General features: G+C 39.2%; 2 protein-coding genes across 3 annotated transcripts in view; both read left to right on the forward strand.

Moving 5' to 3' along the window:
* Positions 1-15,000, forward strand: part of LOC138000777 (calpain-15-like) — a 64,282-nt gene that overhangs the window by 31,793 nt on the left and 17,489 nt on the right. The window contains exons 7-12 of one of the 2 annotated variants that reach the window (XM_068847420.1): positions 5,483-5,564; positions 6,355-6,480; positions 7,209-7,361; positions 8,771-8,932; positions 10,261-10,430; positions 11,741-12,062. In XM_068847420.1, the coding sequence (XP_068703521.1) occupies positions 5,483-5,564; positions 6,355-6,480; positions 7,209-7,361; positions 8,771-8,932; positions 10,261-10,430; positions 11,741-11,757 (710 nt within the window). In that variant the 3' untranslated portion in view covers positions 11,758-12,062. Of the gene's footprint in view, positions 1-5,482; positions 5,565-6,354; positions 6,481-7,208; positions 7,362-8,770; positions 8,933-10,260; positions 10,431-11,740; positions 12,063-15,000 lie in introns of those variants that run through there. The other variant, XM_068847419.1, reaches the window with a different exon arrangement.
* The window catches only part of LOC138000778 (uncharacterized), a 2,160-nt gene continuing 606 nt past the window's right edge, over positions 13,447-15,000 (forward strand). Inside the window, exons 1-2 of the mRNA XM_068847421.1 lie at positions 13,447-14,318; positions 14,855-15,000. The exon at positions 14,855-15,000 is cut by the window's right edge and continues 606 nt beyond it. Of these exons, the coding sequence (XP_068703522.1) occupies positions 13,702-14,318; positions 14,855-14,927 (690 nt within the window). The 5' untranslated portion in view covers positions 13,447-13,701 and the 3' untranslated portion in view covers positions 14,928-15,000. The remainder of the gene's footprint in view (positions 14,319-14,854) is intronic.

Here is a 15,000-nt window from a genome sequence, read left to right on the forward strand (position 1 = left end):
TGAAGTGTTGGACACAGCAATTGATGCAAAAATGTAATTTTACCAAACAAAAGAAATGCAAACTAGGAGAATATGGTAAATATAGTGACCGAGTTACTGGAGGGGAGACTGGAAAGTAGACACTTAAAAGGCCTTTTTCTCAAAACCTACAATCATAGACAAAACTGTTGGGAAGGTTACCACTTTTGATGTCTTCTTTGCTTCTCTCCCCACCCCCCTGATTCAATGTTGTGCAAAACTAAATGTTTTTCGTAGGAAATGGTAGTGTTACCTTCCAACATTGAATAGAGGGGAGGGGGCTTAATAACAGAAGGAGAAAGTGTTTTTTTTGCGCCTTAAGAGAAGCGGATTGAAATACAGCTCTGGTGGGGTTCATTTATATAACTTTCCCAACTACTTTTGTCTAGGATTGTCTGAAAATTCTGGCTGTGGCCGTCATTGGAAATACTACTTTTTTTGCTAGCATTCACAGTTTCGGTGAAAAAACAAACACAGTCATTGCTTATTTATATGTTTTTTGCCATGTTAGGATAAATTGTAGGCATTCACTTGGTTATAAATAGAGGTTTTTTTTATCTGTCATATCATTATCCTTTAGGATGTATTGTTGTATATGAAATTGTAGAGCAAATAAAATGATGAAAATTCCTTCACGAATTAACAAAAAGGGGAGGAGTCTAGCTGATAGATAATTAAAGCAAAGTATATATTGTTAAAGTTGGTCGAGTTCACGGACTAAACACTTAGAATGGCGGAGGTCAATTTCACTTTGCGAAGTCGAGATCAGCGCCTTGTGTATCTTTTGACATACAGTAGAGCCGATTTGGAGAAAGTTCCCACTAGGGATGTATTTGCCGAAATGGTTTCGTTGGCTTGGATGGAAATGGCTTGTTTCCTTTCTACCTCGATTCGCTGCAATTCGCAGTTTCGTTTGTCTGAATTTCAAAACACTTGCGCTGTTGAAGGCTTTTTTTGTTATGACTTCTTTCAGTCTTTTCTTGAAAATACATTTGGTGCAGTCAAGACCATAATGAGTAACATTTCACGAGAAAGACTGCCTTCTCATTCAACACGCGGATGCCGCTACAGCTACAGATACTGTGGTCGTTTCAGCGTCGGCATATTGAACTGCAACAACACGTAATATTTGTTAACTCTTATTCCTAAAATTATTGTTACCTATTTCTCTTCGAGACTTCTCCGCACTTGACAGAAAAGACAACATCGTTTGCTGCCTCCGCTTCATGTTGCAACTTTCACGTGAGAACAAATCTGCTGCTGCGCCGATACATGCACGTTCAAATGAGAGTCCGTGAACACGAGCAGACTTTCCCGCTAAAAAAAGCTCTCGCTTCGAAGATCAAAAGGTATATGTAATAGCCGCACTGTTCATCAGTCCGCATTCATTTATTTCCTCGAAAAAATCAGATTATGATTTGGTGAAACAGAATTGTGTAGTTAGTAAAATTTGGAATACGAAAAGTACCCGACGCAAATGCTTGAAGTAGCCGGTGACTTGCGCCGGGCGCCGGCTAAATTTGAAAACCCTGCGTCAGTGTTTTCGCTCAAGCGGTCTTCACATTGTTAGAGAAAGGAAGGGGGAAGTACCGTAATATTTTTATTCACGGTGTTGCAAATTGCGGTAAGAGCTTCATGCTCTCCCCACTGAAGGCCATATACGGCACGTTTTGCAACCCCGCAACGGGAACTTTTGCCTGGGTAGGGGCGGAAGAGGCTGAGATAATTATGTTGAATGATTTTCGCTGGAAACCATCCATTATAGCCTGGGCTGACTTGCTGCTGTTGTTAGAGGGAGATATAGTTCATTTACCCGCTCCAAAAAATTTCTCCAAACGCGACATTGAGCTAAGCAAAGATACACCCATCTTCGCAACATCAGATGCGCCAATTGTTTTCATAAAGGGAGGAAGTGTTTGCCACGCGAACACCGAAATGATGAATGTAAGGTGGCGATTTTTCCATTTCTGGAGACAAATTCCACCATCAGAACAACTCCAGTTGACGCCATGTGGTCACTGTTTTTCTAAACTTATTTTAGATAACATCAACGGAGATACGTCCTCGACTTAGAGTCATGTTTCTATTGTATTGGCTTATCTTATTTTGATCACCCGCGTCGATCACTTACAGTTCACATTACTCCCAACATGACTCCCAACATTACTCCTTTTTCAAAGCCGAAAAGAATGCCTTTCAAGCCAAGCTACAGATAAAATATATAACCTGCAGTGTAAAGGGCTTTAAAGGAAATTGTAATAGGACGTTTCATGGCCATTTTAGCTTTATTTTAGGTAAATCACATTACTCCATAAAGAGGGCTTAAATTGAAATAACAGATCTAATTAACTTTATGAATACATGGTTTCAATGGAGTAATGTTGAAAATAAGGAGTTTCAATACCTTTTGTCCATAATAAGAGAGACATCGTACGTATTCCAATATGCTTCACATATAACTACGTTATTGTTGCAAAATATCACATTCATTGGGTACATATCTCGTATTTTCTGATGGAGTAATGTCATGGAGTAATGTTCAAATACGTGTGGATTACCTTTCCCAAAATAGGACAATGATTGACAGTCCATCCTACTAGCGCCAGTAATCACTTTCAATTTACTTCTGTAATGTGACTTAAAAATAAACGTGCCAATTTGAAAATTGTGTTCTACATGTACAGGATAAATTGACTAAGGTATCTTACCAATTACATGCTATCTAATGCTTAGTTCTCCGACCCTTGCCTTGAATGATTAATTTAATTCTTGTGGGCATACTTTCTATTGTCCTATCAATAACAGCAGTATCCATCTCATTAAGATTGCGAAAAACTCTCCTTCGAAAGTCCTCAAATGATTCTTTGTTAATGCTTCTTTCAATGGCTTCATTATCTAGGGAGTATTTTACAAGGTGCAAAATTGATTCACATGGGTTCGGGTCCGGCGAACGAGAAGGTATCTTACAAAATTCACATTCAATTTCTCTTAAAGCATTCATTGCTAATTTGCTTACCTGGCTTGGATCGTTATCCATAACGAAGAGACGCTTATACCATCTCGTTTTGGTCCTGCACGTCCAAAACATAGATTAAAATGTTACCTAATGAAATTAGCAAAGAATTGACCATTCATCTTTTCATAGGGCTCGTTGAGAATCACACCTTTTCCATGAGCTATTGCCACCATTACGTGGAGGCGTTTTCCTCCGGCTAAATCTTTCGAACCTTTGCCGGTTATATGCAAGCCTTCACTTTTTCGGCGCCAAACTCTTGCCTTTGAAGTCATGCTGCACTCATCGGGTTCGTTTTGTATACAAAGGACACACCATCCAAGTAGAAAGCTACTTCTTTGATCCAAAAGAGTGGATTATCTCTTTCCCAGCGTTCCATTTTCCTTGCATAGTGAAGACGCTCTTTTTTGTCACTTTCTTTCAATAGTCCTTTTTTTCGAGACTGTAAGAACCAGAACCCCATCTCATTTAAGCATCGGGAATACGAACTAATACTTGCGTTTTCCAGACTTAATCCACTATAAGAAACCAATCTCCTAACAGTAACCGCGAGGCCTTGCCGCCTTAGTTTCTTTCAGATTTCTTTTCAACAAGCACTTCATGCGGTGAGAAATCTTTCTTGGGCGACCGCTTTTCCTTGTCTGACACGGCTGTTTTCTCGTACAAAATGTTTCTTTGCAAATTCGTTGGGCGGATGAAACTGAAATGTGGCATTTCTCGGCAATAGACCTTTTGGGCTTGTACATTTTGTTTTCCCAATACAGATCATGTGATAATACTCCGGAGGTTTGGTCTTTTGTTTTGTTCATTAAAATGAGGGCATGCACTCGGGCCACATTCTCGGTGTAGAAATATTGAAAGTGCTCTCTTCTCTGGTGATATTCTGCCTTTAAATACCATTTCAAAAGCAAGTGATTCAAAATCATTACTTTATGCACAAGCAAAAATCTGCTATATAGGTAACTAATTTCTAGGCGTTGAGAAACGCATTATTCGAGAAGTTTCATAACTGATGTCACAGTCGTTATGAACGCGTACACGCTACAGTACGCGTGCAACTAAGAAAATTCCCTTCTTTCTAGAAAAACTGAAACCTCAGTGAACCTCCTTTTTACTGTGACCGTTTATATGTTGTTCCTATATCTTTCACGTATTTCAAATATTTTATATACTTATAGTAAAAAACTTACACTTGGGTAATTGACACAAGGACAGTTATACAGAACGTTTAATATCATGCTTGAGTGAATGCTCCCGGGCCATTTCTTGCTATATTGATTAAAATAAATCAGTTTTGGGCATTCTTTCAACGTCTTCCAAAAAAGTAAGCTTTCTTTTAACGGATATGAAACATCAAACAACAAAAATATATTTTTTATGTCATTTTTTAGTTAACATGTTCCCAATCGAATGGGTTTTGGAGTAACGCTATGGGGTGTCACGTCAGTCCGAAATCCAAATCATAAATCAATGATTTTAAGCAAAATTCGGTAATGTGCATTTTTGTTTATGTATTGGAAAGTACATTACAAGAACATTTCCAGAATGAGAAATGTAAGCCGCATGTTAAATACTGCGAAAGTTATAAGCCTTCAAAGTAGATTTCCTACTCTCATACAATCATAGACAAAACTGTTGGGAAGGTTACCACTTTTGACGTCTTCTTTGCTTCTCTCCCCACCCCCCTGATTCAATGTGGTGCAAAACTAAATGCTTTTCGTAGGAAATTGTAGTGTTACCTTCCAACATTGAATAGAGGGGAGGGGGGCTTAATAACAGAAGGAGAAAGTTTTTTTGCACCTTAACAGAAGCGGGTTGAAATACAGCTCTGGTGGGGTTCATTTATATAACTTTCCCAACTACTTTTGTCTAGGATTGTAGCTGTACGACCAGGGTTAAAATTTTCGGAATTAGCATACGATATAAAGACAAAACAGTTGTACTGTCAACATTTTCTCACTAGATCTATCAAACAGCGTTTCAGTTATTATCCCAAGAGACGAAAATCAACGTTTTTGCCATTTGTGAGAAACCAGTCTGACAGATTAAACTATCTATTTCTATATATGATTATTTTTTTATCACTTAGGAAATCCTGAAATCTTGAGGTGAGGTCGCACGGCTAGTTTTTGAGAAAAAAGGCCTTTGAAATGCCCCCTTTCCCCCCCCCCTTTCTAGGAGCTCGGTCACCATATTTAGCTTTTTCCCCTGATTTGCATTTATTTGTTAGGAAAAATTACATTTTACATAAATTGCAGTGACTAACACTTCAGAAGGGACACCCTGCTGCTTTAATTTCACAGATTTCAAAATCTTGATGTTTTTCTTCGGAAAACTGTAGTAAGCCACCTTAAAGTAAAATAATTTGCGGCAGGCTGTTGTGCGAATCAGGTAAGAATATTATTGTCAACGACCATGATAAGATGCAATTTTATTTCTATTTTTGCACAGCGGCTCGAAACCCAGCAAATGATTCAGAGGTTATAGACAAGGACATGATCTGGGCACAGTTACTTAGCTGCAGAACTGCTGGGTATGCCATAGAGCATCAAGACAGTAGAATGCTAAACAGTCGTATTCTTTGCCTTGGATTGATGATTTTACGCTATAGCTGATTTCTATTTGAAATAGCTTGAACGAGTAGGAAAGCGGGGCAAGACCATGATGCGACGATACTTGGTCGGCGGCGCCGTGGCACATTTGCTGTCCCGTAGTAACCCTTTGACTCCCAATCGGCCATACTTAGTATCTGACTCTGTCTAACGCCAGACGATTTACTCCATTAATTAATGGATACGTAGTGGAATGAAATCGACTGTTCGCAATCTACTCTACTACCTACTGTACAATTATATTTGGCTTTGCAATTTTCCTCAATCCCATTCCTCCCACTGTTTATCAGCACCGTTGTACCTGTAGCCACAAATTTTTCACTTTTTTTGTTTGTTTCTCAAATCTATTTTGTTTCCGAGTAGCTGTGGTTTGGTTTTTCGTTCCATTTGTTTCCTCTTTGTAATACTGCTCTTGTTGCATAACCTACATAGTTTTGTTTGTTCGTTTTCTCAAGTTTTGTCTTGTTTGCATACATGTATGTAAAGTCGACCATGTTTATATGTCATCAAATAGTTTTCTGCATGTCAATCCGGATTGCCGCACAGGTGTTGTTGAATGTTATATTTTCGTCATTGCATCTTTTGAATTTCTGTTGGTTTTCTGTTGAAAGGTTTTCTGTATTTCATTTCGTATAGATTTATTCAAGTACACGAAAAAGGCGAATTTCAAACTTTAGCGGTACCTTTCACTCATGTCTTAACATATGCCAGGTTTCTGATGGGGGCGTCTTGTGGGGGAGATACAGAACCAGATGAAGAACCTGCTTATACTGTGGTTGGTCTTCAAACTCACCATGCCTACTCAGTGCTCGATGTTAAGGATGTTCACGGTATTAGGTACATGTACACTTTTCTTTTTAAAGATAATTTCTGATGATTCTCAGAACATCCATGAAAGCACTCGTACGTATTTTGGGCAATCATCCTTTTTCGCCATGAGTTTTCAATTTCCACGTCAACCCTTACATCTGAAATAAAGGAATGATGATCCTCCCATTTGACTGGACAATTGCTGCACTTATCATTGAGAAGCCCGTGAAAAGCCAGGTTCTTCCACAGGATTCGAAGCTATGGCCTTGGCCGTATTAGTGCTTTTGCAAAGTCAGCCAAGAAACGTAACACCAGTCGATAGCAGGTCAAATTGTTGGGCATGTGTTCCTCTGAAAGGATTCTTTGAAATGAAAGATGATTAAAAGCATCAGCTTCCTTTAAGCCATTTACGAACAATTATTTAAAATTGTGTGTGAATTGAAAGTGTTAGTGTTGTTGTTTTTTCTATTATCCGCACTTTATTTTCTTTCCTTCCTTTGGGTTATAGCTTGGAAAGTTACTTCTTGTAGTTATTGCCATTTTGAAATAAATTATCGCCAGATACAGTACAAAGCAGAAATCCACTATTCCTATACATGGTAGGGTTCAAGGCATCTTATCGATATCAACATCGAAAGAGATAAAACTGTAGTGTGTTAACATATTCCAAGACGTCAAGCCTCGATTTACTGCTGTATTGCATATTACCGTTTAACAGTATCAGCATTTCTTCACTTACATACATTGTTCTATAGGCTGCTTCGTCTTCGCAATCCCTGGGGTCGCTTTTCATGGACAGGCGATTGGTCTGACGCATCTCCTCTGTGGACCCCTGAGCTGCGATATGAACTCATGGCCCTTGGGTCTGAGGAAGGAGTATTTTGGTTGTCCCTTGAGGACTTCATGAAGTGAGTGTGGCGGGAACAGGTCTGATCTTTTGTATATGGAAAGGATTGGTTGTAAAGTTAATTGCATCAATCAAATCATTATATCCGTACGGTACATCAGAACGCAATGCAAGAAATAATAGGAAGAGTTACGTTTTTACAAACGCATTTACAAACGTCCATATGGGGTACAAAACTAGCACTTTACATTACACTCTAATCATTTAAGTCTGTTGAAATATAAGGTGCTACACGGCCAACGTTTGTGAAAACGTAACCCTTCCTTGTACTTGTACATGTTCATCGCCGTGACTTTAACATCTTGAGTTCCCACGGCCTGCTCCTGTCTGACCTTGTAGCTCAGTCGGTAGAGCAGCGGTGATCTCACCTGGTCAGAGATTTTCTCTGTCCTTGTGTGGGCCCATTTCCATCAGTAGGGCTAACACACATGGTTCATATGGGGTACAAAAGTAGCACTTTACATTACACTCTATTCAGTTAAGTCTGCAAGAAATAATAGTTTACTTTCTTCATTCATTTTGGTAATAGAGCGTTTGTGTATGACGTCACGGCGGCCATGTTGGTGTCCCTAACTAATCCTCCGGGAATTGAGCTATATTATCATGCAAACGTTTTCTTTTGTTTCGGTGGAAAAGCAAGGTTACTGATCACCTGAGTGAAAACGCTGTACACTGTAAGGGCTCTTGTGTCCCCCTTGAGTTTTTTTTTTTACTCGAAGGAAGGTTGCTGACAGTTTTTCATCACTGCTCAAGGCCTCTGCCATAAACATTGTCTTCCGAAGTATACAAACATTATCTGCAATGGATTACATCAATAGCTTGAAAAAAAGACCTCAAACAAATATTTCCCGGTTTTCTATTGTTTGTTGAAAAGGAAACTGGGCAAAAAGAAAAGAAACTGTCTTGGCAGGGCTCGAAATTAACGAAAAAATCCAGTCGCATTTTGCGACAAGATACGAAAATTTAGTCGCAATTTCGCAAATTTTAGTCGCAAAATCGTCGCGCTGCATTGTGTTGTCAGCGGTTTAGCAGAAAAATATGAGCCCGTACTTGTGTGAAAAGAAACTGCTGAAAATGGCGAATGATCGAAGGAATGGAGCTTTGCACGTAACATCGCAGCTAAATTACTATACAATTACGCTACCTTCAGAGAAAATTCACAGCAAGAAACAAAATAATTTTGTCATTTATTTATTTATTTGTTTATTTTATCAAAAGTAGCAGCAAAGTGGCAACTGCTAACCCTTTTGTTTCGAAAGAATGAAGGTGACAACAAGTCGCAAATTTGCGACTTCTCCAGATATTTTAGTCGCAAAGGGAAAAATTTAGTCGCAAATGCGACTGTATTGGTCGCAATTTCGAGCCCTGCTTGGCCAAATCCCTCACAATCCATTTCTTTTTTGTTTATAGGTACTTTGACAGTGTAGATGTCTGTAAAATCAGAGATGATTGGGCAGAGGCTCGTGTAAATGGCTGTTTCCCAGCTTTTGCTGGTTCACCAGCTAAAGTCGCTTTGGTGACTGTGTTTTCTACCACTGAAGTTGATTTGTGTTTATGTCAAGAAGGAACGAGGTGTGTCTTGTGCTAAAAGAATAACCTATTTCTTAATCAGTATCAGTAATACCAATAACTAGAAGTTGCAAATGGCAAGTCAATTGCTGCGAGTAGATGCTGGGCAAACAGGCAAGTAATAGTGTTGGATATGATAACGACCGTCATGGCCAGGCAAACCCTTTTACGGCCAAGAGCAACTGTATTGGCGATAAAAGCAATAGAAGTTTTCAAGGTCACTAGCTCGAACTGCTCAATTAATCCAATTCACGACTTTTGAAACAAGACTATAGCCCTAACCTTAAGACTAAATTTGGCTTGGAAGATGGGATCCCTTTGTCACCATACTCTTGACAACTTGATGTCGATTTGAGGAAATTTCCTTAGTCACTATGATTTTGCACATGCCCTATAATACCCATAACATAATTCCAATGCGTGCGCTGTCGCTAGGACCTCATGCATGGAAAGTGCAAGGTAAGAGTTCGTATTGGAAAAAAAAAGACATGCCAAATTCATCTTTATATGTTGCTGGAAGCATTCACAAAGGTCACGTACGATTTAGTGACATTTTGCGGGCAAGACAACGTGCATAAATTAGTTTTTCAACTATGTTACATTGTACACTGTATGTGCTCAGAGTTTTTCGACCGAATACTGGACTTGCTCCATCGAAATCGGATTTTTTTGCTGAAGGAGGTCAACTTTACCTCGGTGCCCTTGAAAATAGATCCACTCTTGTTTTATTGTAACTACTTTACATTTTACTATATTTTATTGTTATATAGCTGGAGTTTTTCCTGCTACAGCGCGCCCATTCATTGGCTAGTTCATGGTCACATGGCATTTAACAATGAAACTGTTTACCGCCAAATGCCATGAGCGGGCAACATTGCGAAAACTATTACGTCAAACGGGGAACAGTTCACTGTTACCTGCCAAATGTTGACCGCTGTTGCACGTGATCAGAGCGTGCAGTTGAAGGTGGCCTGATGTTGTCGCTGGAATCTGGGCGCTTCTTTCAAAATGTTTGACCCATTTGTTTTGCTATATAACAAATCAGTTAATGACTGGTCCCTCAGGAAACAGTTCATTTTGTTTCCCTCGAATCTCAATGTTTCCCTCGGCTGCGCCTCGGGGAAACATTGAGATTCTCGGGAAACAAAATGAACTGTTTCCCGAGGGACCAGTCATTAAGTGTTTATTATTGCCCTGCATATACGTGTAAACGAGGAAGTAAATATTTAGGGATCCAATCTTCATGATTTTACTGAGGCAACAGCAATAGCTCGTACCACAAAAATGACTTTTAATTTTTAAAAAGGTTTAAGGACTACTTTATTTGATAGGGGAATGGCTGAAAGTGTGAAGTCACTTCTTGACCTGTCAATCATCGTATGTCGCACTTCATCGGGCACGTCCAGTCCTAGGCCACTCTCACTAGTCTTTCATAGTAAGCGTCAAGTAAAGAGCAATGTCTCATGTAATGCCATCTTGGAAGAAGGAACTTACATGATTGGTATGTATACACAGCTTGAAAAATGAAGATACTCGTGGGCCTGGTTGTTCAAAAGCCGTTTAACGCTAAGTCCAGATTAAGAATTAACCGAGGAGTTCATTTCTCTGCTCCCAAATGTTGTTAAATGCTGATTTTCGGAAAAATGTTAGTTGAGAGGAAGCCATTCTTAAAAACCAAAAATTAGCTAAAGAAACTTTCACCCAAAAGTTGAAAAAAGGAAACCAAAAGTTTACGCCAATCCTGGATTAAGTTAATCGACTTTCGAACAACCGGGCCCTCGATTACGAACTTGGGTTGCTAGAATTTTTTCTCAAGCTACCATTTCACGGGAAAAACCCTCGGTGGGAGACATTTTCCTGTGATTTTAGACCCTGAAAACTTACAGAACTGAACAAAGAGACAATCTCTGAATGCTGAAGGGCTATAAACATCATGAGTGTTTCAGTTGGATGCCAGCCTACTCTATTAACCAGAGAAGGCAACATTGGTAGAAATCGGCCCTTGGCACCTTGTTCTAGCAGCTGTATTAGGAAGTACATAGTTAGTAGAGACAATTAGCATCACGTTTACGTGAAACAGGAAACAACTGGTGGTTCCTTGTCATAAACTGAAAGCAAATTGAACTGATTATCGTTTTTCTAAAGCGTAACTTGTCTCCCTCTTTTAAGAAGTTACGTGACGCTCACAGACAAGAAGTGAACTTTATAGACATTACAAACAATTTTCTAATGACATCTTATTTAACGGTATACATGGTTCAATCAACAACATGATGACAACTTTTAAACTTTTGGCATTTGTAATTGTGCATAACCTTGACTTTTACGTGCAGCGAGTTCCAGCGCCAAAAAAAATAGTGTGGTTGCAGGGCTTTGTGGACGCATCGTCGATTACTCCGCCCTAGTTCTTGACTTGTTGATTTAATATTACTATTAGCCATGTCTAATGTGACAGTAGGCTCTTAAAAAAAAGGAAAATGACAGCCTCAAGGATCAAATCGGTGCCCTTAAGCGCAATTCGAAGAGCTGCAGCAGTCCATCAAACGACACGATCCGCAAGCCTCCAGTAATGGCGGCGAACAACCTTCTCGTTCCATCACAGACTCTGAGTCCCTAAACACCTTGGAATTTTATGGAAAATGATACGACTGTCTACGAACAGAATCTTCAATTAAGCTTAAACAGCATTGGTCATTCTTAAATTTGATGTCGTCTTGAGTCAAAAAGATCGGAGATTTTCATTCAGCAACTACAAAGGTATAGTTTCCTGTACAATATCAAGATTATTGGTCTTCCATAAAACTGTTGCAGAAAGCTGTTGCTATTGAGATTTCCAAGCAAGACATCGATATAGCCCACCGTGTTCCTACTAAAAATGCCACCTCTGGCCCTTGAGCAGCTGTTTGCAAATTCATGAGAAGAATTATGAAAGAACAAGTTATGAATGCAAGAAAGGAAGCTTGAAAAGTGTTGGCCGCTTCGATCACATTACCGTCCTCTGAACTACTCCTTGGAAAACGTCAGGCTATCTGACAACCATACACTGCAGCTTCAGTAACTCTTGGTAGATACTCAAAAGAGAAATGGCTTCAAGTTCTGCTGGTCCAACAACTTTATCATTTATCTGCAGCAAACCGAAGACTCTCCCCCTCCCCCCCCCTCCCCCCGATTCAAAGGAAGTGCCACTATTATGGCAGTCGAGTCGCATAGGGGACCTTTCTTTCCCTTTTATTTGTATTTTATAGTTTTTTTTGTCACAAGTCTGTCGCACATGCACACACAATAGCGTTACGACTAACATATGTGTTAGAATATTGATCAAGAGAGATTCAAATGCACGTTTCAATATGTTTTAGTCACTTAGATAATAGTTCCTTTAACCTAGCACTCTACGAGTTATCCCATGGCCCTCTAAACTTCGGTGGTAATCGTCTTTAATCGCTCTTATTGAATCCTATAGAACAACCTGAGTTATCGAACTCACTTTTCAGTCATCTAAACCCTGACTTCAATTTTATTGGTAGTCTACCCTCAAGTAGTTGCATGGTTGAGGATGATCTAAATACATTGTGTTAAGGTGGCTCAAACCAGTTTCAACGCTTCCAAGTGACGCTCTTATTAGAAGGATCGGCACCACAACGTTGTATTATGTATTAGCGATATTGTGGTACCAAGTGAAACACAGATTATTGCTGCAGTCATTATTGTGATGTAATGTGTCACCGTGGCAACGGGCAAGCCCTGTAAAAACGCGCTTTATTTTGTCTTTAGTTGCGTATATCTCAAAAACGACCTCTGTGATCCCAATTTTTTATTTCTGAAAAGTAATAAGGGCAATTAGTCAGGAAGCAAGTGTACTCCCGTGGGAAGTTAGTGCTTAAAGCAAGCCACTGGTCTAGATAGGTTGAGGGGACCTTAGTGAACGTGAAAAATATTGTCGGCAACTTTGTGACCCGCACCGGCACGATTCACGGAGGATTAAAACACGTCTCATACAATATTAGCATGGAAACGAGGCTACATCTTAAATCGTCTTTATTCCCTCTTATATGTCAATATTTCATCACCAAATTGTAAGAATAGCTTTTCTCTAACATTATACACACTTTTAGATGGAAATTGTGATCACGTGACCTAAAGCATGAAAACGAGTCTAAATCCAAAATGTGCCCTTTTTGCGTATCTTGTTTCAAAATATCACTACCAAAGTAAGTTATAATGACGAAAAAACATTTCATAGACTTTCGCACATCAAAAACTGAAACCTTCTACCACTTTATCACGTGATTAAAGACATGAAAACGAGGCTATATCTTTAAACTACTTTTTTCTCCGTAATGCAAATTAATGTCATTCACATGTATGATAACATCATTTCAAGAGACAAGAATAGCAACCATCTACAATCTTAAAACTGTGATTAGTCGCCCATTAAAAGTGTGATAAAGACAATTCACAACATTAATCGTATTCATCATCATCACTTGCACTATCATAGCTATTGTCACTTTCATCATTGTCAACAATATATTCATCACTATCATCTTCCTGCAAAGCATTTTCACGGGGCTCGTCATCATCAGAGCATACGCAAAGTTCAGTGCAGGTTAGCCCAGACTTTCGACACTGGCACCAATTTGTTGAATGAAATACAAGGTGCCGAGTTCCACAGACTCAAAAGAGTCAACGAGTCCGAAAGAGTAACCATCAAGACTACACGTGATTTTGCAATCCAGCAGTCAGAGGGTAGTATTGATGTTAGTGACCAGGAAATGAAAACTCTATTTGAGGCTGCGAAATTCCTTAGATCTATCAGTCAGTGCAAAAACTGGGTCTTTACTGGATCATTTCAAGATTTAAACAGCAACCATCTACCACAGGAGCTTTACTCATTTTGTAGATGGCTGATAAGTGGGCCTAGTACTGACATCAACGCCAGTAACAAGTCAAACGAAATCCACAAGCGAGCAATGAGCTTGGCACAAACTGCAGTAAGTGTGTTCCTGACTGACAGACAAAAAAGCAACACCAAGTCTAAAGTAATCAAATCTTCTAGGGACATGCCTCAACAACTGGCTGCTGGCTTGGCTCTACGACAATCTATCAGAAGCAAAGAGATCGTAAATATGCTTCATGGTTTTGGAATGAGTGTTGAGTACAACAGGTTACTTAGAATTGAAGCCCAAATAGAACAAAGTGTTCATGAGCGCATGAATCAACATGGCGGAATGTACCTCCCTGAGAACTTTGTGAAAAATAGACATGTATTTTTCGCAATCGACAACGTTGATTTTGCAGAGGATACTCATGATGGAAAACACACACTTCACGGCACCGCAATGGCTATCTACCAGAAGACGGATCCTAGAGACACAACTCCACAGATAAGGTTAGTTAACAAGCCTTTTAAAATATCATAGATATTGGTTGATCATTTTTACATTTTTTGTTACTATTTTCAGCTCCTTAATATCTCATTGATTTAATTTCTGTTTTACCGCCGTCCCATCATGATTTACGGCGAAAGAACAAGTGAATTCTTCTGAGAACCCCAAAGCGTTTCACAAAAGTTACCATGGGGGATCGATCCTTCATGGCGGCAGCGCCACGGCTTTGGAAGATTCTCCCCGTAAGCTTTATACCTGCTCGCACAAAAAGTGATTTTAAACAGAAACTTAAGCCATTTTTATTCAGCAAGGCATTGTGTTAGTACAGTTAGTTTTTATTTAGATTTTTATATAGTTTTTCTGCAAATTACTTTTCTTATAACCAGTTGTAAAGTAGTGTAGTTTTCGTCTTTGATTCCATAGTGATTGTAAAAAGGTTCTTATTTTTGTATTTTTTGTAATGTTTGTAATGCGCATTTGATTATTTTTATAGAAAATTTGTAATATAAATGTTATCATTATTTTGTCTCGCTGTTAGATTGGATAGTCAACCAAGTCAAGGTCGCACATTACGCAACCTTCCCGAATCAATTCCTGAGCTAATGGAATGACAAGAACCTCCCAAAACACCCAAGAATCCAGTATACCCCAACTTCAGGCTGTATGATAAAGATGAGTTACCTA

This window comes from Montipora foliosa, chromosome 4 (genome assembly GCF_036669935.1).
Source record: "Montipora foliosa isolate CH-2021 chromosome 4, ASM3666993v2, whole genome shotgun sequence".
Lineage (NCBI taxonomy): Eukaryota > Metazoa > Cnidaria > Anthozoa > Scleractinia > Acroporidae > Montipora > Montipora foliosa.